Source organism: Eucalyptus grandis, chromosome 6 (genome assembly GCF_016545825.1).
Source record: "Eucalyptus grandis isolate ANBG69807.140 chromosome 6, ASM1654582v1, whole genome shotgun sequence".
Taxonomy (NCBI): Eukaryota; Viridiplantae; Streptophyta; class Magnoliopsida; order Myrtales; family Myrtaceae; genus Eucalyptus; species Eucalyptus grandis.
Window position 1 is genome coordinate 46380609 of NC_052617.1, and position 23471 is coordinate 46404079.

Genomic DNA, 23471 nt, shown 5'->3' on the forward strand with positions numbered 1-23471 from the left:
AAGATTATTAAGGCAGGTTTTGCACTAGACAGGAAACATAACAAGGGACTAAGGAAATCAATAACTTACTGTGCTGGAATTTAATCAACAACAAAACTTGAAGATATTGCGTCTACAACATAACACTTAGGATAAATATACATGCTAGAATTTAATAGATAACATAGATTCGGAAACTATAGCTAAGAAATAAGTCAGCATTTAATCAACGACACAAATCGAGAAAATAAAAGTAAAGTGCAAGAAAGTAAAGTAAATTTTTTCGATTTATACAAGAGGCTTCTATTAGATGGGCGATGATAACTATAGCGCATATGCCATAATTGTTCCTAAGCAGTTTTTTAGCAATTGTATCCATGTTCCTCTATGTTCAAAAATCCTGTGCCCATATTCTCGCGAGGCCATGATCTTATCTTCATATTGTCGTTTCTTTAAAAATGTGTGCTTATTGCTATTGGACCTTAATCACTTCATTTTTCAAAAACTTCAAATTTGTACCTACAGCTTGATGCCCCTTATATGTTTATTTTTCTCCAGACACCTTGATAACTTGTCAATCTTGCTTAATTGACATCCTTATCAATCATTATTAACCATACATTATCGTATATCAACAACAATCGGTGACAAATCCTCGATGTCCACCAAATGTACCAAGGCGACACCAACCGAAATTGAGATGGTTTAAAGTGAAATTTGAGCTTTGTGTAGTTTACTAGGCGACATGGGCGACATTTATGCGGTATCCTTAAAATAAATTCTCGATAGCTGGAAAAAGCAAATGAAAATAATCAAGTAGATAGAAAAATTTACCGCATCCTATTGGAAGATTTAAAATCCTGGTAGATGACGTTATTCTCGGTTGTATGCAAGAATTCAAGCCCACGGGCAGCTCCGATTGCTATTTTAAGCCTCACGTCCCACGGAAGTGATGCACCTTTCCCTGAATTACCACGGGCATTTTTTTTTTCTTGCTGTCTGATATCCGAGTGAAAAAAACAAAAGAAAAGAAGGTAATGCGAATGATCTTACATTTGAAAAGGTGATTTTCTAAGCTTCCCTTCATCATTTACTCGTACACATGTAGGTAGTGATCGTCTTCCCGGCATTACCCCAGCAATTTCACCACATTCGGATGAGAAAGTTTCCCCAAGAACTCGATTTCCAACTGTGGAAGGATAACATAAAATAGACTTTATTGCTAACCAACCCGCATAAAATTGTGTCGATAGTCAGTTTCGCGATCTTTTGCACAAATCACAGTGAGTTCAATTTATTATGTGCAGCAATTTGTGCTTTTTAACTATATAAGAAAGGCATGTGTTTACAGCCTGTCGCAACCAATTTTTCGGGTGTGAACCACCTAGGGTTTAGCTAATGGATTGTTAAGCCTAGACTTAACTCCATACCAATTCGCGACTTAGGTTCAAGTTTATAACATACAAATGATTTTTCAATTATGGGTCGCCACTAATCTATTTTTGGTGGGTCAATTAGAAACCCAAATAACGGGAGATTTACTTTACTCCTACAAACCAGAGATTATGAATTCGGGGACTTGGTTACGCTAGACTTTTCTAACGCCCTTTCCATACCTTTCTCTTTTATTTCAAAGAAAATGTTTTGCAGGCAGCTTAGATTGATTTTAAATCTAATTCTCTAACATGCGAGGCGATCATGCGAGTGCGCAATCCATCAATTTAATACCCAAAAAAGCAAATAGAAAATACAGGATTTACTTCGTAGCAACGAAAATATCTGTAATGTTAATTCAAAATCCACATCAACAACCCTGGATATGGTTTCTAATTAACACGCAATTTCTCTTTTTTTTGTTTTCACTTATTTAATGAGAATTATGCAATATGCGATGCAATATTAACTAAATAACCTAACTCTAATGACATGTAATTTCTAATTGAATGGACCTAGCAACAACTACCACATGACATGCATTTCATGTAATTTCTAATTGAATGGACCTAGCAACAACTACCACATGACATGCATTTCAATTAATCTAATCCTAATGATGTGCATGTGGCATTTTTCTTTTCTTTCTTTTCTTTCTTTTTCCTAAAAGAATGCAATCTATCCTAGAAAATAAAACTAATTCAACCTATGGCATTTTTTTGTATTTTTCATGAAATTCGAAATTAGGTTAAATGTGAAAATTATCTAGCTAGATTAAGATCCTATTTAATTTATATTAGGAATTAGATTGAGCCAAATCCTAATTTAAACTAAAACATTATCTTAACCTAAATAATCCTAAAATGCAATATATCTAAAAATACCTAAACTTATAATAAATTAAGAAAAAAAAATATTATCTAAAATTAAACTAAGTGCAATTTAACCCTAATATGCAATGACGTACAAAATATGCCCTAATTCTACATGACAAGTGCATGATGATTTTTGTTTTTTAAAATTAATTTTCGAAATTAATAATTGCCAAATAATTAAACATGCAATTCAAATTAAAATCTAGCAACCTAAATGGATTGATTTGATTTTTGATTTTTTATTTTTTATTTTTTGAAAATTCATGATAAATAGAATGTTTAACCTAAATATGCAAATAACCCTCAAACATGCAATATTCTAACTCAAACATATTTCAAGATAAATAAAGCAATCAAGACCAAAGAAAATCACACATCGTTCAGATCAAGAGATAATATTTCGTTAGTAAAATCGATAAATTGATCTTCAGCCTTAAAGATCAAAATATCAATTTTATTCCCACTTGATTAATTATTTCATCTAAAGCCTTATAGATGAAATAAAAAACCTTGGCGCGGTTGCGAATCAAGAAATATATCATAATTGAAAGTTATGTCTATCACTCATGGATATGAAACTAGATATAAATGGACATATGTTAGGCAATAAAATATCCAAATATACTAGAGATGTGCATCTTACCTAATTTGATGATATTCTTCCCAAATTTGGACCAAGTGTAATCGGACCGGGGTCGCAACCGCCTCCTCGAAGGGATGACGAGTGGCGAGAGGCGGCTAATGGTGGCCCGCGACTGGCACCACAGTCAGCGGGTTGTCATGCAATGCAGGGTGAACACTTAGGAAAGGCTTCCCATGTCTCTCTCCAAAAGACGAGGGGATGACCTGCAAAAATTACGAGCAAAGAAAGTCTTCATTGAAAGCCTAGCAGCAAGACTTCACCAGCCAACGTGAATGGTCTGCAAAGAAAACGAAAGTGATCTTTTTATTCCCTTTTTATTTGCTCTTTATGTGCCCCTCTTTCTCTTCGTTGGTGGACTTCAGAAGAACGGTGATTCGCCGATACTGTAACTTCTCTGTTTGGAATGGTCAGGCTCGAGCTTGGACAGCAGCACGCCGTTATTGCTGGGGATTCCACGGATGGCTTAACAGGCCGTATGAGTGCGGCTCACGTCGGGTAATGACAGCTCGGACTTGGAGGAACGTTACAGCTGCAACAGGATCGCCATGGCTCATGGGGGTGGAACTCAGCGTCAGGGCAACGCGGGCTGCGGCTCCATGACAGTGAGCGGCAGCAACGGGTCGACAACGAAGGGTTCGGCCGCAGTGCAGAGGGCAATGATATGGCAATGGCACGGCGTCGGCAAGGGTGGTGCGTCTTGGTGCACCCGGAATAAAGAACGATGAAGTGCAACAAGCCTGGACGTTTGCGACTCCAGTATCTTCGTAGAGTGGTGGCAATTTGGACGATCACAACAAAGTCATGGGTTGAGGTAGGTCAAGCACCGAAGAAGAAGACCACCTCTCGTGCTCTCTCTCTCTCTCTCTCTCGTCTCTCAATTTTTATATTTGTGGCTGACCTAAATTCTGACGCCCCCCCCGCGTTTTCAATCGTGTGGGCTCCCCTTTATATGCATGCACGAAGCCCCCACCAAGGAAAGAAAATGTGATAAAATATTGTAAAATCTTCGCTTTTGTTTTTCTTTCCCTCTCGGGTGCGCTCAAAATCTGCGACTTTCATGTTTTCGAACGAAGAATATATCACGCCCGCACGACTTCTTGCCGATACATTGCATGAATATATAAAACGTCGACTACCATATCATCCTTTCTTTTTATTCATTTTCATTGGTCAAATTTTCCTTTTATGCTCTTGAATGAATATTGACACGATATTTCTTTGGTCTTGTTCCGATTGTGAAATTTCCTCCAGGTATTTGTGAAGATATCCATTTCTTGTTTGAAATAAAGAAATGCCTTCATATCTATCAAGCTTAAAACCGTTCGTTCGAGTCCATCCACCATCGTCGACCCAATGTGAATGCAATAAATAGAAAAATGAATGCACCTAAAATTATATGTTATGCAATTAATATTTTTTCAGGGATAAAATTAACCCTTAATTTTCTATGCAATAAATAAATGACAAGATCACCAAAATTTAGGTGTCAACACAGCCCAAAATCATAGAGAAAATTTCAGACTATGGTCTATGACAAGACCATTTTCTCAACAACAAAAAAGGTTGAAATTGGATATCGTCTCAAATAAAATCATGAAATTCCCAACTTAGTCTCTAATAAACCTCTGAGATTACTAGCCGACCTAATTTTCGCCAACTGGTTTTCGGGTAATGCACAAACTCATTGGTATTGAAATTTAGCTGACCGGTGAGTTTAGGGCCTAGTTACAACTAATTTTTGCCACTTCATTGCCTCATCTAAGATAAGATTCACCCCAATCCTTTTTTTAAAAAATGTTCCAATTTCATATCCTTATTTGATATTTTCTCACAAATCATATTATACTGTGCATGAAATGGTGTGGTTCATTTCAAAAGGACGGGGTAAATAAGCAGGAGGTTGGTCAGTGGGCAACAAAGCACAAGTAATTATTTGTTCTTACTTACGGTCAGTATGAACTCTCAAGTATGGGAGCCGGAATTCCGGCGCCCACCGAAGTGGAAACAATTTATAATTAAAATATTCTTTGGTCAAGAATCGGACCCGAAAAAAGAACTTAATAATTATTAAAAGGAAATCCCTCATTTCGATATGACCTCTTTAATCCGGAAAAGAAAATCTTTAGTGTGCTCTCTCCTCTCTTACCGAGGGGAGTCAACTGTTGCAAATTGTCCAGGTCGCCATTGGCTTCTTCTCATCGCTGATTAGTATGTGCTTTATTTTCATATTCGAGTGAGGAGTATTGTCACGTATAGATCGAGCGGGAGAGAATGGAATTTTTGTATGAATGTGAAGACAGTTATACTAAACCATGCCTACATGCAATTAAGCATTACTGATTTATGGTTTTCAAGATGATCGGAATACCGCCGGGTCGAGAAAAATTTGTCCGCCTGTGGCTTATGTTACTATTGATTTGCCCAATGTTCTCATTTCCACTCGGGAATCTCGAGAGGTTGCAAAAGTCCTTCAGACTTGCAGTACTGTGCCTTCACTTGCAAACCCGCCATTCGCGCATGCCTTGATGGCTGTCTGGATTGGACTTCTTGACGGCCACTGGGATCCCACTGCTGTACTCGGACGGGGCAAGGGTCCTCTCGTCCACGAAACCCTTGAAAACCCTTGCAAACCCGCCCTCCCCAAGCAACGAGTCCGGCCTGAAGTTCCCGGTCGCGCTCTTCAGCTCCGCCAGCTTGTACATCTTCAAGTTGGGCATTATTACCTCGCCAGCTTTCGCCACAGCCGGAGCTTTGTCCATGCCACTGCCACTGCCACTTGCCACCCCCTTCTTGTTCTTGCTCCCCACCAACGCATCTCGCTTTGCCTTGGGGTTCTTAGCAAGAGCTTCTACACCCTAAGAAGAAAAAAAAGTGACATGTGAACTTAGCTTATATCCATAAAAAAGTAAACGATAATAGATATTAGATGAAAGCATGATTTATTATTTAAAATTTTTAACACTCCATATTTTTTTATTCATTTCCAGATTTGCGGGGTAAATTCTGATGCATTATAAGGGACGGAAACTTCCTTGTTGAAATAGACAATTAAAAGGAAAAAGAAAAGAAGTGTGCCTTTTCGAAGGAACTGCGGAAGCGGACAAACAGTCAGTCAACCTAGGCCGAAATTTGTCACTCCTTACACTGTTCTTCCCGGTGACCCGAGTGTCGTCAGTGCTGCCGCTCTTTGACCTCACCTCGGAAGCCAGCATCAAGTACCATATATGGCTCGGCCACATCGTCATGGTCCTTTTTACCACGCACGGCCTCGTTTACATCCTCTATTGGGCTCTCACTCATAGAATCTCCGAGGTAAAAATTAGAATATTTCTTATTTAAGTCGATTCATTTACTGTTTTTTTTAGGATGATATCGAAACATGGTTTTGAGCCTAAACCCACGTGAAATCAAGAGTTAAGGTACGATTTTCAGGGTAAAAGAGATCAACCCCTTTTGAACGAAGAACGGTAGCTCCACGTAAATGCTGAGATTTCGCTGAGCATGTGGCTTGCATTTACGCGGAAGTTGTCTGTGTCGACGTCAGTACCGTCGTTTCGGAAACTTTTGTTCGTTCTTTCGCATATATATTATATTATTTGTTCATTACTCTATCGACGTCACTGCTGGGGTGGCACCGAGACGGTGCTTTGGATCGTACGACACCAGGTCGGGCCCACCACCGTGTTGGATGGTCAGGATCGTCGGGCGAGTTTGACCGGTGCTCAGAAAAGCGGGCCGGGGGGTGGGGGCGGGCCTAAGAAATTTCACACATTTGGGCCCCACTAGAATTATGGCGGGGCCCACCTGACTGACCCCCTAGGCACAGACTCACGTGGTCTCTCTTTTTTTAAGAATTTCTTCTGTTTTTTTCCCCCATTGGAAACCCTTCTCATGAGCTTTATTAAAATAATTAATATCATGAAAAATCATAATCTATCAATTTATCTCAAATTAATACAATATTCTAATTTATCTTCTAATTAGTACAATATGATAAATTTCCCTCTCTTCTTAGATATGTTGAGCTTAAAAACAGTCATGTGTCACGGCCCGAAAGTTGATCGATCGCCCGTGACACATGCATGTTCATAAAGAGTGACTTTCTTCCTTTTCAAGCAACGATGCAAATAGAAAACACAAAAGCAAAAGTATATATTGTGACATCAGATTCCTAAGTTGAGATCACTAATTTTATTTCAATTGTTTTGGTCAGGGTATACAAAAGAAAGGAGTAGTATTGTGGTTATTGGGCTTAGTGTGCACACAACTCCTGTGGAGATGTGTGAGAAACTTGCCATTCCTGAGGCCGAATGGCCTCGAGCCATTGGAGAACTCTATAGTTTGAATCATATAGAAGAAGCAGTTGTCCTTAGCACCTGCAACAGAATGGAGATATATGTTGTCGCTTTGTCTTAGCATCGTGGGGTTAAAGAAGTGATTGAATGGATGTCTAATGTGATTTACTTTTGCTCCTTGCCATGACTATAATTTGGATTCTTGCAATAATTAATTGCCCTATGATACTTGTTTTATGGATGAAAAGCACTAGTTTCCTTTGAGTTCTTGTTAATTCGGGATTCTTCCTTCTTCTTTTTCTCTTCTTCTCTGGTGAATGGAATCCCTATTTCAGAGTTTTGTCAACACCGGTTTTTGTTGTACAATGGGGATGCTACACATCATCTTTTTGAAGTCTCAACAGGTCTTGATTCTCTTGTCCATGAAGAAGGACGATTTCCTGGACTAAATGGGTATACTTGTTGAGTGAAATGTGATGTGAGGTATAAAGACTATAGTAGAACATTCAGATGAGAAGATAAGTTGTTAGCATACTTTATCACGATTTCATATGCTTATGACTGTATTTACAAATCACTAGAGTCAAAAAAATACTTAAAATCACTATACCGCATGTAGGACCAGATATTCCTTCTGGGAACAAATTAAGATTGGAAAAGCAAAAAGCAGGGCAGTTTTTTATCCAGACCAATTGCCCATGAAACCCAGAAAGTCAAAAGTGAAGCTTTCACTTCTTTTTGAAACCCAACTAGATTGGAAGCAATGCAAAACTCGAGCCATTTCCAGGCTCAACTGGGACAAGCCCACGAAAGAAACCATGTCTCGGGACACCATCCTCCTTCCAAAGAATTCTCTCGCAACGTTCCGAGCTCCCGTCCTCGTCATCGCTTCTTATCCTCCCTGGTTTCTTCTTGCTTGACTTCTCTTCGAAGAGAAGTCATCTCGCTTTTGATGATGTGATAATTTCAGGAGAGTGAAAGGGCTGTAACAAGGGAAGAAGGAAGAGATCTAGCTCAAAGAAATAGATGTTCATTTCTTGAATGTAGCGCAAAAACTAGAGAGAACGTCAATCAATGCTTCAAGGAGCTTATACAAAAGGTAAGCCGTCCCAAAAAAAAAAAAAAAAAAAAACCGAAAACCAAAAGTTGAAAACCGAAAATGGACCGAACCAAACCGAAATTTCGGTTCGGTTCCGTAATCGGTTTGGTTCGGAAATTTTTTAACAATTTGGTTCGGTTCAGTTTTTCAAAAACTGAACTGAATCGAACCGTTACAGCCTACCTTACAGGCCAGGCATCATGCCCTCGCATTCTGAAGCTTTTGTAGTCAAACTAAGGGTGTTTTCGAAAGGAAAAAAAAAAAAAAACTAAGGGTGTTTTGTGAGAATTTCTCCACCGATGAAGTATCGTTCACCAAAGATAATTGAGACAGGTTTTGCCTTAGACAGGAAACATCACAAGTGACTAAGGAAATCAATAACTTCACTTCAAACCAAACTGTACAAATATAAACCGTGTCGGAATTTAGTCAACAATAAAACTTGGAAAACTACAACTTCAACAGAACCAAATATAAACAAACTATACTGGAATTTAATCAACAACAAAACTTAAAAATACAAAGATGTTGCACCTAGGACACAACACCTAGGATAAAGATACATGCCAGCATTTAATTGACAATGCGGATCCGAAAACTACGGCTAAGAAAAAAGCCAGGATTTAATCAACGATGCAAGTCGAGAAAATAAAAGTATAGTGCAAGAAAGTAAAGTAAATTTGTTTGATTTATACAAGAGGATTCTAGCATACGGGAGATGGTATCTATAGTGCATACGCCATAACTGTTCCTGAGCAGTTTTTTAGCAATTGTACCCTTGTTCCTCTATGTTCGAAAATCTTGTGCCTATATTCTCATGGTGACATGATCTTATCTTCATATTGGCGTTCCTTTAAAAATGTGTGCTTATCGCCACTAGACCTTAATCACTTCGTTTTTCAAAAACATCACACTTGTACCAGCAACTTGATGCCTCTTATATGTTTATCTTTCTCCTTACACCTTGATAACTTGTCGGTCTTGCTTAATCAACATCCTTATCAATCAACCATACATTATCATATATCAACAACGATCAGTGACAAATCCTTGATGTGCACCAAGACCAATACTTTGTGGTTATCGACGGTGGGTCACGTGCTTGACAATATTTGACACTTCAATCACATGTCTACTCATATCGACAACCTAATTACTTTTTTTGTGCAAATAAAGGGAAGTTGATGACTTAATCTCGATTGGTCCCAGCTCACCGGCACAAATCTTCTTGATGATTACGTGCATGTCATATGCCATATTTCACACCATGGTCGACGGCATTTTTATCATAAATTGCCAATTGGGGGATTACCAAAAAAGTCCTAAAATTATTGTAGTTGTGTTAATTCAGTCATAAATTTTTTTCTCTAATTAAATCATAAATACTTTGTATTTGTATTAATTCAATTTATCCGATCAATTTTGATTGGAAATTATTGATATAGACGTCAACTAACCGATGTAGCTTGGCACGCACTAGCATGAACAATTTTTAATAATATGTTTTTTTTAATTATTTATTAATTCTTTTATTTCCTTTATTACGTCTCTTTCTTCTTCTTTTTTCTTCCCTTCTTCTTCTTCTTCCTCTAGCCAACCGCTGACCACCAACTAGAGGCAAGGGCCAGCTAGGTCGACCTCGTTGGTTCTAACAAAGTTGAGCCTCCCCCATGGCCAGTGAGGTCACCTCGCCTCTGGCCAGTCGTCTGCGGTCATTCCGACTCAAGGCATGTTGGAGTTTTCTGGCTTTTCATCCTTATACATCATTCTGCTGTTGGTGTGTAGCCATTAGCATGTGCATAGGAAGAAATTACTCGGTGAACTTCTCTGAGTCAGGGCATAAACTAACCAAATTCATCAAGACACAATAGAACCTAATTTTAGAGTAACGCTAAACGTGGAATATGCTTATGGCAAACTATCATCTACGTCACAGGTCCAATTCTTCTTGACGATTATCACCTCGTGGAGAAACTTGCCAACTTTGATAGGAAGAGGATTCCATAGAGTGCTGTCCATGCCAGGGGAGCCTGTGCAAAGGGATTTTTTGAGGTCACTCATGACATTTCTCACCTTACCTGTGCCGATTTCCTTCAGGCACCAGGAGTTCAAACACCTGTGACTGTCCGTTTCTCCATCCTCGTCCACGAAAGGGGCGGCTCTGAAACCCTGAGGGACCCCCGGGCTTCTCGTGTGAACTTCTACACAAGAGAGGTGAGGGTCGTTTTGGTAGTAGACATGAATGTGCAGTATGGACGGGCATGAGTATGATGCTCCCTGTGATAAATCCTTTCACGGGTGGCCTAAACTCGACCGATGCATATGGCAGTTCTCTTGTCCACATTGCATATATTTGTTTTGTTGCACTTTGCTATGTGATCTTACCTTTTCTGTTACTGCAGGGTAACTTTGATCTGGTAGGAAACAATTTCCCTATCTTCTTTATCTGCGATGGGATGAAATTCCCGGATATGGTTCGTGCACTTAGACCAAACCCCAAATCCCGCGTCCAGGAGAACTGGAGGATCCTTGACTTTTTCTTCCACCATCCCGAGAGCTTGCACTTGTTCCCCTTCCTCTTTGATGATATAGTGCACAAGATTACAGGCACATGCAGGGCTCTGGAGTACATGCAGGGCTCTGGAGTTAACACCTACATTTTGATCAACAAGGCCAGAAAAGCGCATCATGTGAAGTTTCAATGGAAACCAACTTGCGGGTCAAGAGCTTGCTGGAAGAAGAGGCAATTAGAGTTGGGGAATCCAATCACAGCCATGCAACTCAGGATTTTATGATTCCATTGCTGCTGGAAACTATCCTGAATGGAAACTTTTTGTTCAGATCGTCGATCCTGATCATGAAGACAAATTCGACTTTGGCCCACTTGATGGGGCTAAGACCTGGCCCGAGGACATATTGCCCCTAATGCCAGTTGGCCGCTTGGTCTTGAATAGGAACATAGATAACTTCTTTGCTGAGAATGAACAGCTTGCATTTTGCCCTTCAATTGTAGTTCCCGGCATCTACGATTCGGATGATAAGCTGCTCCAAACTCGTATCATCTCATATTCTGATACTCGGAGGCACCGTCTTGGACCAAAATATCATCAACTCCCAGCCGCCCCCGCCCACACCCCCCCCCCCAATACTCGTAAATGCGCTCATCACAACAACCACCCTGAAGGTTTCGCGAATTTCATGCATAGGGATGAAGAGGTAAGAATCGTCTTAGAATACTTCAGCAGCGATGCTCTGGGCAGCATCTCTTGTGGATTTTTTGTTGATGTAACTAGACATCGTGCTTTCCTATAAGCATGTAGGCGTTGTGATGCAATCTGACATGTCAATTGCGGATCCTAAAGTGGCAGTGCGAATGTCCCCCCTCCTTTTGAGGAAGATAACTTTCTTAATTTTGTAAATGCACTATGTACCTGAAACATACGTACATGTTTACATATGTAGGAAATGCCTGTCTGCTATTATGTAAAATGATTATCTGTTGAGCAAATGCTTAATTTCCCTGTTGCAGATAAACTATTTTCCATCAAGGTATGATCCCGTTTGTCATGGAGAGAGGTATCCCATTCCACCTGCTATGCTGACTGGAAAGCATGAAAAGGTGTGTTTTTAGTTAGGATCTCTTTTACGTAAACAGAGATTGATTGTCTTGAGGTGCTTTCATGGCGATGTCCATGGGATAGACTCAGCTTGTCCTAGATGATCAATTGAATTGCAGTGATTAGTGCGACTGATGTATGTGTTTGGACTTTGTTTACTTTTGTTGCTCCAAACAGACCATCATTGAGAAAGAGAACAACTTCAAGCAGCTCGGAGAGAGATGCCGATCATAGACAGGTATTCTTCAGTTGCGCATTTCCTGAAAATAGTTTGATGGTCTCATGTTTCTCAATCGTCTGTCTCTGTTTTCATTTTTCAGGTAAGAGAGGTTCATCTGCCGATAGATCGATGCTTTATCTAACCCACGTGTGACTCATGAGATCCGCAACCTCTGGATTTCATACTGGTCTCAGGTGAGATAGCCATTTACTTCTTGTCTAGTGCTGATGGGGTTGGAGTGAAAAATGTAGTACTCAAAATGCAGAAATGTGGGATTCAGTTGTCGCTTACTTTGTGAAATATATTTCCACGCAGATGTGATAATGAACTCATTTGTGATTACTGCAAGTGCAACAGGCGGACAAATCTTCAGGTCAGAAATTAGCATCTCGGCTCAATGTGCAACCAAGCATTTAAGGACCGTATAGAGCTGGATGTTTTGGGGTGGAGCGAGCACAAAACGATGTCTGAGCTATAAACTCTGTTCCAATTCTTATTTTTGTTGCGGTATATTGAACTTGCCTTGCAATACAAACTCTACGGCAACATGATATTCCTGATTTAGTAAATGTGAATTGCATGTGCCGATCTTACTCCTTTGTGTTTACCACTTTCTCCTCGAGTCTCATTCAGATGGAATATCAAGTGAGCAGATTGTACTGCCGGTAATATCATCATGCATTTGATTACGGGTTGTAAAATCAACCGCCTCACTTCTCTCAAGAGCATCAGTGGAAGTTTGTTGTGTAATGCACCTTCCGCTATGTCAGACGAGAAGTTAGCATTAAGAGTTAATTTACCTACTTTCTTTTGACAGTGCATTGTGCTTGACACTACCGACCGATCGTTCCTGCAAACAAGAGAGTAAATCGAGTTTTTTTACATTTAGTAGTTAAGGCGTTAGCTCGTAGAGGATGGTGCGCTGGGACTATCTTCTGATCTCTCCTTCATAAATGGGCAAATTAACTTCGAAGGCAATTGAGCATGATAATATTGTCCCTGAACTTGTAAGACTAGAAGATCTTCCATAAACCAATCTCGGAAATAATTCGAATGCGTATTCGGAGAAACGTTTGATCGTGTTTGGAACCCCAGTCTAGACAACTGTACACACAAATTTGGCCGTGAAGAGCCTACCCCACCTGCAAATATTTAGCAAGAGACTAGCCTTTAGAGTTGCTTTCTACTCGCAAAATTCTAATGCCTGAGTTGCATATCCTACTAAATAGCAGATTTCAGCTCCGTCTGGTCTTAAGAAATAAGTTAAATCTCCATGTCAATGAGTCCTCGACACTGTGGATGGGGAGTATCGACTTCCAGATCCACGAGGAGGGTCAGCGCTGTGATTGTGATGAATTGGCGATCGGTGGTGGTTGTGGTGATGCTGGTGAGACGATGGCCGGCTCGATGTGCTCGCCTTGCCCTCCTTCCTTTTCTCCCGAATGGTGTCGATTTGTTCTACTGTCTTCAGCACTTCATCCATCGAGGGCCTCGCTTTAGGATCACCCTCCAGGCATTTGAGGATGAGCTCAGCTGCCTGAGTTGCAGCTTTCAGAGGGTATCGTCCTTCTAGTCTTGAATCCATTATCTTCCTCAGCTTCCTCTTGTCGCGGAGCGACGGCCTCGCCCATTCCACCAGATTCTGCTGGCCGCTGGGGCGGGTATTGTCGAGGGCTTGTAAACCCGTCAACATTTCTAGGAGAACCACCCCAAAACCGTATACATCGCTCTTCACATACAGATGCCCTGTCAAATTAAGCCTCTATCATTCTGACACGCATTTTCTATGATCACATGAAATCTTCGCTAAAGATAAAGAAGCATATGAGAGGGAGATCTTGATGAAGAGTACTGCAATAAGATCATTTCGCAAAACACATGCCAAGTAATCTCGTCAATCTTCTAAAGAACGCAGTTGTCATCAACTCAACATCGCCCGCCAAGAAGAAAGATAGGATCTCTGTCTTACCGGTGGCGATGTACTCGGGCGCGGCATATCCATATGTTCCAATCACTCGTGTGGTCACATGAGAGTTCCCACCTGCCGGTCCCAGCTTCGCTAGCCCGAAATCTGAGAGCTTGGCATTGAAGTCCTGGTGCCAATTTCGCGAACGAGAGAAAGTGAACAAAGTATCTCAATTAACCCACAAGAATGGTGGTTATATATCCACGTATCATCCAATAGTTGCAAACATACATCAAGTTAATCCCATTCGCATGGACCACATGATCTAAAGACTTTTCTGCAAAAATCTGAAGTGTCTGGTGCATCCAATATACTAACGTGACACCAACCGAAACCGATATACTTTAAAATGAATTTGAGCTTTGTCTCTTTTACTAGGTGACATGGGCGACAATTATATGGGTATTCTTAAAAGTAAATTCTTGAAAGCCAGAAAACCAAACGAAAGTAATCAAGTCGATAGAGAAATTTACCGCATCCAATAATATATTGGAAGATTTAAAATCCCGGTAGATCACGTTCTTCTCGGATGTATGCAAGAAATCAACCCCACGGGCAGCTCCGATTGCTATTTTAAGCCTCACGTCCCACGGAAGTGGTTCAGCTCCCCCTGCATTACCGAAGGTTCCTTCGGTGAAAAATTTCCTTTCTTTTTATTTGTTGTTTTCCTACGTTTTTTTTTTTTTTTTTTTTAACTTTGCTGTATGGTTCGAGGGAAAAAAAATAAGATATTAATAAGCGTAGCGACAAAAGTTATGAGGATGATCTTACTTCTGAACAGGTGATTTTCTAGGCTTCCCCTCTGCATGTACTCGTACACGAGGAGGTACTGATTGTCTTCCCAGCAATACCCCAGTAATCTCACCAAATTCGGATGAGAAAATTTCCCCAAGAACTTGACTTCCGACTGTGGAAAGATAACAAAAATATAATTTATTGTTAACCAACGCACATAAAATTGTGTCGATAATTAGTTTCGCCATCCTCTGCACGAACTAGTGTGAGTTCAATTAATTATGTGCAGCGATTTGTGCTTTTTACTATACAAGAAAGGTATGTCTTTACAAGCCTAAATCATAGGGAAAATTTCAGAGTATAGTCTATAATGAGACCGTTTTCTCAAAAAATGATTCATAATAAATCTTGTGTCAAATAAGCTCTTGAAAGTCTCAACTTAATTTCAGATAAGACCCGAGCTTACAAGTTGGCTAGATCTTTGTCAAAGGGCGAGCCCATGCATCTAATATGCATCTCTCTTGCAATACATGAGCACATTGGTATTGAAAATTTGGCCAACCAGTGAATTGGGGTCTAACCAAGCTGGCCATCTTAAGGTTTTATTTGAGATAAAATCCATCTCATTTCAGTTTTTTGTTTGAAAACTTCCCACAAATCATATTAAACTGTGCATGAAATAGTGTGGTTTGTTTCAAAAGCACAGGGTAAATAAGCAGGAGGTTGGTCAGTAGGCAACAAAGCACAGGTAATTATCAATCCTTACTCTAGTCAATATGAACTCTCGAGTCCGCGAGTCGGGTTTTCGGGCGCCCACCGAAGTTGAAATAATTTATAATTAAAATATTCTTTGGTCAAGAATCGGACACGAAGAAAAAGAACTTTACAATTATAGAAAAAGAAATCACTCATTTCGATATGACCTTTTCAATACGGAAAAAAGGAAAAATCTTTAGTATGCTCTCTCCCCTCTTGCTGAAGGGGGAGTCGAGCGAGAAGTATTGTCACGTATGGATCGAGCGGGAGAGGATGGAATTTTTGTATGAATGTTAAGTACGCACCTGCCATTCGCGCAAGCCCTGATCGCTGTCGGGATTGGACTTCTTGACGGCCACCGGGATGCTGTTGCCGACCTTGGTCGGGGCGAGCGTCCTCTCGTTCACCCAGCCCTTGAACACCTGCCCGAACCCGCCCTTCCCGACTATCGTGTCCGGCCCGAAGTTCCGGGTCGCGCTCTTCAGCTCCGCCAGCGTGTACATTCTCAGGCTGGGCGTTATCACCTCCCGGCTTTCGCCGTGGGCGGAGGTTCCTCCGCTCCGCCGCCGCCACCGTTCGCCGCCAGCGGCTTCCCGTTCTCGCTCCCCGCCGACGCACCATCTACACACACACACACACAAAAAAAGAAGAAGACGGAAATGAAAAACATGATACGCGAACTCAGCTCATATCCACCAGAAAGTAGTGACAATCATCGAACCAAGAAGGAGGAGGAAGAAGAAGAAACCTGGGCTGCAAGGTTTGGTGGAGTTGGGGCTATGGTGGTTATCCACCGAAGCCGATCCTTTTCCCCAGCAGTTCCCCATGATCAACAACAACAGCACCAACGATCAACAAAACGACGCCAAACTCTCTCTCTCTCTCTCTCTCTCTCGGGCGTCTGTTTGGGTATGAAGCTAATGGATCTCCCTTTCTTATTTGGAGGGAAGCAAGATTGGCTGCTGGAGGCTGGTAAGGTTCGAGGAAGAAGAGAAGAAGGTGCGCAGAAGCGAAAGGAAAAGAGGAGAAACAAAACCCGCTCAGTGAAACCGACCACACACAAGCTCCTTCCTTCCTCTTTGACTTTTCCGCTTCCGTCTCTTAGAGGAGTGATGGCGCTGCTGCCGCTAATGAGTCATGACCCCCCCGCTCAACTCGTTTTATACTCTTTCCCTTTCTTTACTTCTCCTTTTCTCTCCTCTCTTTTTGGCTTTGCCCCGCAATTTGTTTAGTTCGGGAATAAACGAAAAAGAAAAATCAGACGAGAGAGAGAGAGAGAGAGAGAGAGAGATGGGAATAATTTTGATGGTGTGGACGAAGGGACAAAGGCCAAAAAGTTGTGGGGTTGTTGGGAAATAAGTCAATGCCCGCTCAATCGGGGCTAAAATCATCAATATTTTAGGGCCCTCCTGCAATCACACTGACTTGGTCCGGTTCGTAACACTCTAATCCGAATCTCTTGAGCATCCTACTAATCTCTTCTCAATTACATCAATTCCTTTAATCTCGATAGAACTGGGTGAGTATTTGAGGGGAAGATTCTCGAAGGCAAAGACCGACTCGATCTTTTATTGGGTTGAGGGGCAAGGTGAGGTGACGGAGGCGAGATGAGATACGTACTTCCACTTTTTGTCGTAAAAACAAGGGTTGTATGAGAAAACTTCACTGGGCAAAATAAAGTTTGGATGGTAAACACATCTATGCTTAGACATCGAAAGATTATGTTGAAATATTCATGTTTGATGAGATGATTATGTTGAAAAATCATATAGTGTTTCTCAAATTTCCACAATTTTGTCTTTGGAACTACAAATTACAATGAAATAATTTCCTCATTGAATCTAAATACGCCACGTATATTAATCAGAATTTGACCCTTTCTTTCGAAGAATAGTTCACAAACTGGAGTTGACCTCCTCCGTCTTGAAGCTGAATTTGTAAAGCTCGAGTCAATTTTCACCTTAGCGCTTGCTTGGTGACGGTATTTTGATCAGTCGTTCGTATAGTTGGGACAACCCCCGCATGTACTTTGCTGTCGAGACGCATGCACAGAACAGGAACCAGACAAAAGGGCCATCGAGACTTGGTCATACTTATTAGGTCCGTTAACATGATGGTAATAATAATAATAATAAAAATCATTAACCATTTCCGAAGTTGAAACTTTCCAAGTCCTAGTCCTAGGATGCACCAAAGCGGTGCAGCATGGTATTCATTGCTGTCTTACTAATCATATGATCGGTTTCCTGTCGGCTTTGTCATCACTGGAGGGAAAGGAGTTGTAGCTTTTTTCAATATGAGAACATGCAACGTTTTCACACACGGTAGTGCAGGGTATGCACAAAATCTCAGGTATCGAATCATGTGTCGAGAGGGTGAACTTTTCACATGACATAATGGCCATGATACGATCTAGAAATTGAGATCATTTGCAGAGCTCGAGCAGTCATAAGATCTTACAAGACGTATGTTGCATATCTCGAGGACATGTTTTTTCTAGAGCGATCATTTAGGGGGTGCCTAAATCATAGCTTGTCCGTGTAAGCTCGCTTGACTATCACGATCCGTCTCGAGCTTTTTTTCACACGTAAACAAAGCGACGTCACGATGCGACCCCTCATTGGGGGGTTCTTTTTTCTTCGTATTGAATCATCGGCTGAGGTCGTATTGAAACTTCGAAGAGGGGTCAAGAGCACCGACCTCGATTCTTTCGTTTCGCGATCCCACCGAGCTCGACGAGATAAGATCGATGGGGGAGGGGGGAGGGGGGAGGACGAAGCAAAAGTCAATGTTGACATGACTGGCCTTTCGGAAAAAATGGTGCACGAGGGGGGCCCCGTTAATTCATCGTGTATCAGAGCGCGAGGAACGTGCCCTGCTTTGCCTACTCGGGTTCGACGACCCGGTCTCTCTCTCTCTCTCTCTCTCTCTCTCTCGGCGTCTCCATGGGGCTTTGTCAAAGTTCCTTTTCGGTAGATTTAAACTCAAATTGGAAAAGGAAAAAGTATCTCTTCTTTGGGAAAACTAGACTGACCAAAAAAAAAAAAACAAGAAGAAGTCAGCGGCAATTGGAAGAGGAGCTCCCTTTTAGACGAAATCACTTTCACCTTGGAGTGTTTGAAATTTGTCTATGTTGCTCCAATCAGAAACCTAGTAGAAGAAATTCATCCAATCGAAGATAGAGCGACACATGAGCCACTGATGATTTATCACGAGGGTTTCGATGATTGTTGACTAATAGCAATAGCCAGGAGGGGGATTTGACCAGGTGTCCATTTGTGTCGGGAAGAATTATGGCATATATAAGTCGATTAATAAGTCGGTAGATTACAACAAACAAATATCTGCGATGCTTTCATGGAAAAAATTAAGCATTTCAATATATATATATAAATCAATAAGTCATCTGTGTTCCATTTAATATAAATAATTTCATAGTACGTTATTCACATCGATTTTGATTCGCACGTTATCTGATTCTACATATGGAATTTGAATAACTATTTAGTTGGATCCAAGGCGAATGTTTGGTCTTTTTGAACCGTATTGATATGCCAATAGATGGAACTTGGAGACTTCAGTTTTCTACGAGGACAGTCACTCCGCACACTAGCAAGAAAAAACCCATTTATATTCGTTTTCCAGAGAGAAATGTTTGATGGCCAGAACAAAAAAAAAAGGAACGTGGAAGACGGGCGGGGAAGGGAACGTGGCGTAGGCGATTCACTCCCCGCTTGTACTTTTCACCTGCCATCTTGGGGAAAACTGGCTTTTGAAAATGGGCTCGACGTCTCGACTAAATTTAATAAAATTGTCTCCATCCGGACATTTAATGAACTAGGAAGGTTACGTGATGATCACCAATGATCTGTTTTCTCCCATAGGGAAGGAGAGCCTCTCTGACTCGCCCGCCATGCAATGCATGCCTTAGTTGACACTCCCGCATATATTACAAATTTATATTAAAAAAAAATTGTAGATTTCAATGTATCTGTCTTGAAAATTAGAATATTCCCTAATTAAACATGTCGTTGAGTGCATTTTTGTTGATTAATGATGTGGGAGGTTTGGCAATGAGTGTGTTTTCTCATGCTCATTCTTGTTATTTGGGCAACTAATGACGAGTAAGATTTTGCAATACTTTCCAAAATCTATTCTTTTAATTATTAATATTTATAAATTAAAAAAAAAAAAGGGATTTGGGGCATTATTGACAATGGGCCATATGCTAAGAAAACGGTTTACTGACCACACATTTCAAGCATGGGATTTTGGCAACCAGAGTATAAACCTTCCAAAATCAACTGCCAAGAATGCCCTTTATAATAAACCACAAAAACTAAGGCCATTAAAAGAATAATAATATGCAAAATCTAATCATGTAGCGCCATATTAAACACCTATAGGAAACGAAAGCTAACGTAAAAGCAATCTTTCATATCAATTTTACATTTCGTGCCTTGAACCAAGATTAATTTGTAAAATGTCGCACACAATTTCCAAAAGAAAAGTGAAAAGTTAATTGAATTTAAGAACTAAGAAATTATATGAATTTAATTTAAGCTAAGTTACAACTTCAAATGTATGGGATAGTACTTCACAATGACAAATGATGAACCACAACCTAAAAAGTGAGACAAAATATTCTGTAAATTTTAGTTTCTAGAGTGAAATATGAGAAAATTTGACAAAATTAAGAAAAGATAATATTTATTCAAGCAAAATTTTATAATATAGGGAATAATATATGTTTTGATACCACATTATATCTCTAATTTCATGTTTCCCGTGTTTAAGTCGTTGCTTTGATACCACTCATAAGTTTATAACACCAAAATTTCAAACAAATAGCATATATTTTAAAACTGTGTAAACGTCGATAATCATGACTAGAGTAAGTAATTTTTTGTGCTAGTGACAAACTCGAGTGGCAATATTTACACACGGTGAGTTATAGTAGTCATGTATATGATGGTGTTATATTTCATATATTGAAATGTTTTAGTAATAATACAAATTGAGACACAAATCTTGGGAATCCTAATTTGACAAATCTCAAGCAGGCCTTCGTTTCCTCTTGGTATTTAGTGTTGTGCTAAATGTAGATTATGTTTATTATTTCCTTTATTGGTTCTAGTTTTTGTGATTTTACAATTTAAATGTCATTTTTGGCAATTGATTATGAACGCTTTAAATTCTTTTTGCCATTATCCCATAATTGGGATGTATGGTCAGCATGCCCCCGTCCCCCGTCACTTTCCAAGAAGTGACGGGACCGGCCTCTTAGCTTTATTCATTGACAATCGTTAAGTTAGAAGATGTCATGCTCATGCAGAAGATTTCCAATGAAGACAAAACCTTTCGGCCTTGCGTGATCGTTAGGGCAAGGTCTTTGGGAATTGAGAAGACCAACAAACGAAATTATAAATTAAATTAGTTGTGCCTAATTACTTTGGATCCTAGCCACTTCTCATTTTTATTTATTTGTTGGTAGAAATACAGATCGGTCCTAATATTTATAAACGACCGGTAGGCAAATTGCTTGCACTAATCCTTTTTAAATGGGAAAAGGAAATTGATTGAAGAAATCTTGCACATTGCTGAAAGCTTCTCCAATCGCTAAGAATCCTCAACGATCGCAACTATTTTTGCGGAAGATTTGCTAATTTCAGTCGGTGCAAGAGCAGTTTGATGTTCCTAAATATTGAATAACTTAGGACTAAATCACTATCAAGTTTTAAAGAGAGTCTTAATATTGTAGTATAAATCTGGCTAATCAATCATATAGGTTCCAAGTTCTTATCGTTGTTGGTAAACAGAGTTACTACCTCTGATTAACGTAATAATTAGTTTGATTGTTGGTATTTTATAATTATAGAAGTTCAAAAGGAATCAAAATTATCGACGTCTTAATTTTGAGTATTGAAAAAGGCAAAAGGCATGGCCTTTTGACTCAACCAAGGGAAACCTTGTATATAAAACTATGTTTTTCAATTGCAAAAGCTCATCATGTCACCACTATCAGAGCATGACGTCATTCTCGGCAAGAACCACTGAAGCCCGAGCTATATACAATTACAAAGTTAATATTAGGGACGGTTTTTCATCATGTTTTTTTTTTTTTTTTTTTTTTTTTTTTTTTTTTTGGCCCTTCGTGTCTCTGTAATGGCGTCGCTCACTTTTAGGGCGAAACCATGTGATAAGGTTAGGAGAATCGTCTGCTTTGCCAAACTGTCCCTTTGTTTACTTCTCATTTGTCCACACAGAGCTACACAAAGCATAGGTCTAATTCCCTAAAGAACAGCTACAACTGTCAGGTTGAAAATCCTCAACTTTTCTGTTCCCTTAGCATTTTTGTGTCTAAAGAAAAAATCATCAACTTATTTTCACTCTAATCCTAAAATCTATTCCACGTCCAAAAATCACTACTGCTTTCTTCGAAATTATTAACATCGGGATAAACTCTACCGTGTCAAATCCTTCATGGATTAAGTTCAATGAATCACTTGATATCTTTGAATCTGCCGAATCATCTTACCATTGTGATTTCTCGTGTGTGTACTTTATTGGCGGGAGAAAGTGAGACCAAATCATATAATAAGATTCTACTCACAGCAAATAACGACAGGATAATGACTGATTAGCTCATCCATGATGATAATGTCCGCAAATAACCAGTCAAGTCAATGTTCCATATCCTCCCAAAGATCCGGTGGAAGATTAGAAAATTGGGAAATAGAAAGCCGCCACACACACACACACACACACACATATATATATATATTAGAAGGGACCAACCATGATTTGTGGACTAGATCAAAAACGGGTGGAAGAAATAAAGTAGAAAGTCTCTATTAAGATGTTTGAAAAATTATCAGTAGAGAGATGGAGAAATTGAGACTTGAGAGGCTCCATATGCATCGATCGCGCTGATCAGGTCGCTTGAGAAATATAAGATTTTGGAAGTCTGCGAGCGGGGAGAGTGGTGCGAACCTTCTTGAGACACGAAGACAATTGTTTTTCAAGTCTTCCTGGCGACAGCTAAGTTCCCACATGAAAGTCAATGCGCGACCTGTTCTTTGTTTTTCTCGTTTTTCTTAAGTTCTTTGGATGGCTTTTAGACGTGGGAACGAAAATCTCGTACTATCTTTTAAGTTGTGTCTTCGAAGGAGGATGTCCGTTTTGACTTCTGATTCGGATTTTCTCTGAAGAGGCTTGTTGATAGGAATTTGGGAAGACACACTCAAAAATTCGATTCAGTTTCAATTGAGTCTTGCTCTAACCTCTCTAGGTGTTATTACTTCCTTGATAGCTCAACACATGTACTCAATACCTGCTCATGCCTTCAGTTGCTGTTTTTAGCATGAAAATTCACCGTTGCCTTTTTTAAGGAATTATTGCAAAAGTAGGAAGTTTACTCTGATACTTCGTTCTTGTAAAGTAGGATGCCAAGGTGGGGCTTCTTTGAACTTTGTGGTCCTAATGCTCAATAATCAAAAATCTTAGATAACATTAAGGCTGTGTTTGGTAGTTTAGATAAAACTCGGGATGGGATTCAGCATTTGGATTTGGAGACTTGGAGTACCAAAAATTCTGAACACGACCACATATAGCTTGGATTTCAAAAACCCCATATAGGAGGTGAGATGGACCGGTCTCACCCTCTTCCCATCGCCACTCTCTCTTCTTCTTCGAACTATTCTTCCTCTGTTCCATTCCTAAAGTTTCAGAATTGGTGAGAGACTCTAAGGTCCCATTTGGTTTGGATTTGGGCAAATGTCCTTAAAAAAATGCACATACCTTTAAGTTAAAGGGGTTTTTTGAAATGTAAATAGCGTTTGATAAATTATAA

General features: G+C 40.0%; 1 protein-coding gene and 2 pseudogenes across 2 annotated transcripts; 1 reads left to right on the top strand and 2 right to left on the bottom strand.

The window, feature by feature from the left end:
• Positions 1-809: 809 nt before the first annotated feature.
• Positions 810-6176, bottom strand: LOC120294497 (annotated as a pseudogene).
• A 3819-nt stretch (positions 6177-9995) lies between these two features.
• On the top strand, positions 9996-12715 carry LOC104452130 (annotated as a pseudogene).
• A 447-nt stretch (positions 12716-13162) lies between these two features.
• Positions 13163-16767, bottom strand: LOC104452131 (probable serine/threonine-protein kinase PIX13). Of its 2 annotated transcripts, none has more exons than XM_018876047.2 (6): positions 16368-16767; positions 15925-16240; positions 14900-15035; positions 14602-14756; positions 14132-14255; positions 13163-13908 (listed from the first exon to the last, which is right to left on the bottom strand). In XM_018876047.2, the coding sequence occupies exons 2-6, from the start codon at positions 16120-16122 to the stop codon at positions 13439-13441; spliced, it is 1083 nt and encodes a 360-aa protein (XP_018731592.2). In that variant the 5' UTR covers positions 16123-16240; positions 16368-16767; the 3' UTR covers positions 13163-13438. The 2 variants fall into 2 exon arrangements, with proteins under 2 accessions (XP_018731592.2, XP_018731593.2); XM_018876048.2 differs by having other exon boundaries at positions 14602-14738; positions 16368-16765.
• Positions 16768-23471: the final 6704 nt, after the last annotated feature.

Excerpts from the sequence above, each read along its gene's own strand:
- LOC104452131 (XM_018876047.2), bottom strand. The coding sequence starts at position 16,122 with ATGTACACGCTGGCGGAGCTGAAGAGCGCGACCCGGAACTTCGGGCCG. Across the intron at positions 15,036-15,924 it reads AGGGCTTGCGCGAATGGCAG|TCGGAAGTCAAGTTCTTGGG; the intron begins GTGCGTACTTAA and ends ATCTTTCCACAG. Across the intron at positions 14,256-14,601 it reads CCAATATATTATTGGATGCG|GACTTCAATGCCAAGCTCTC; the intron begins GTAAATTTCTCT and ends AATTGGCACCAG.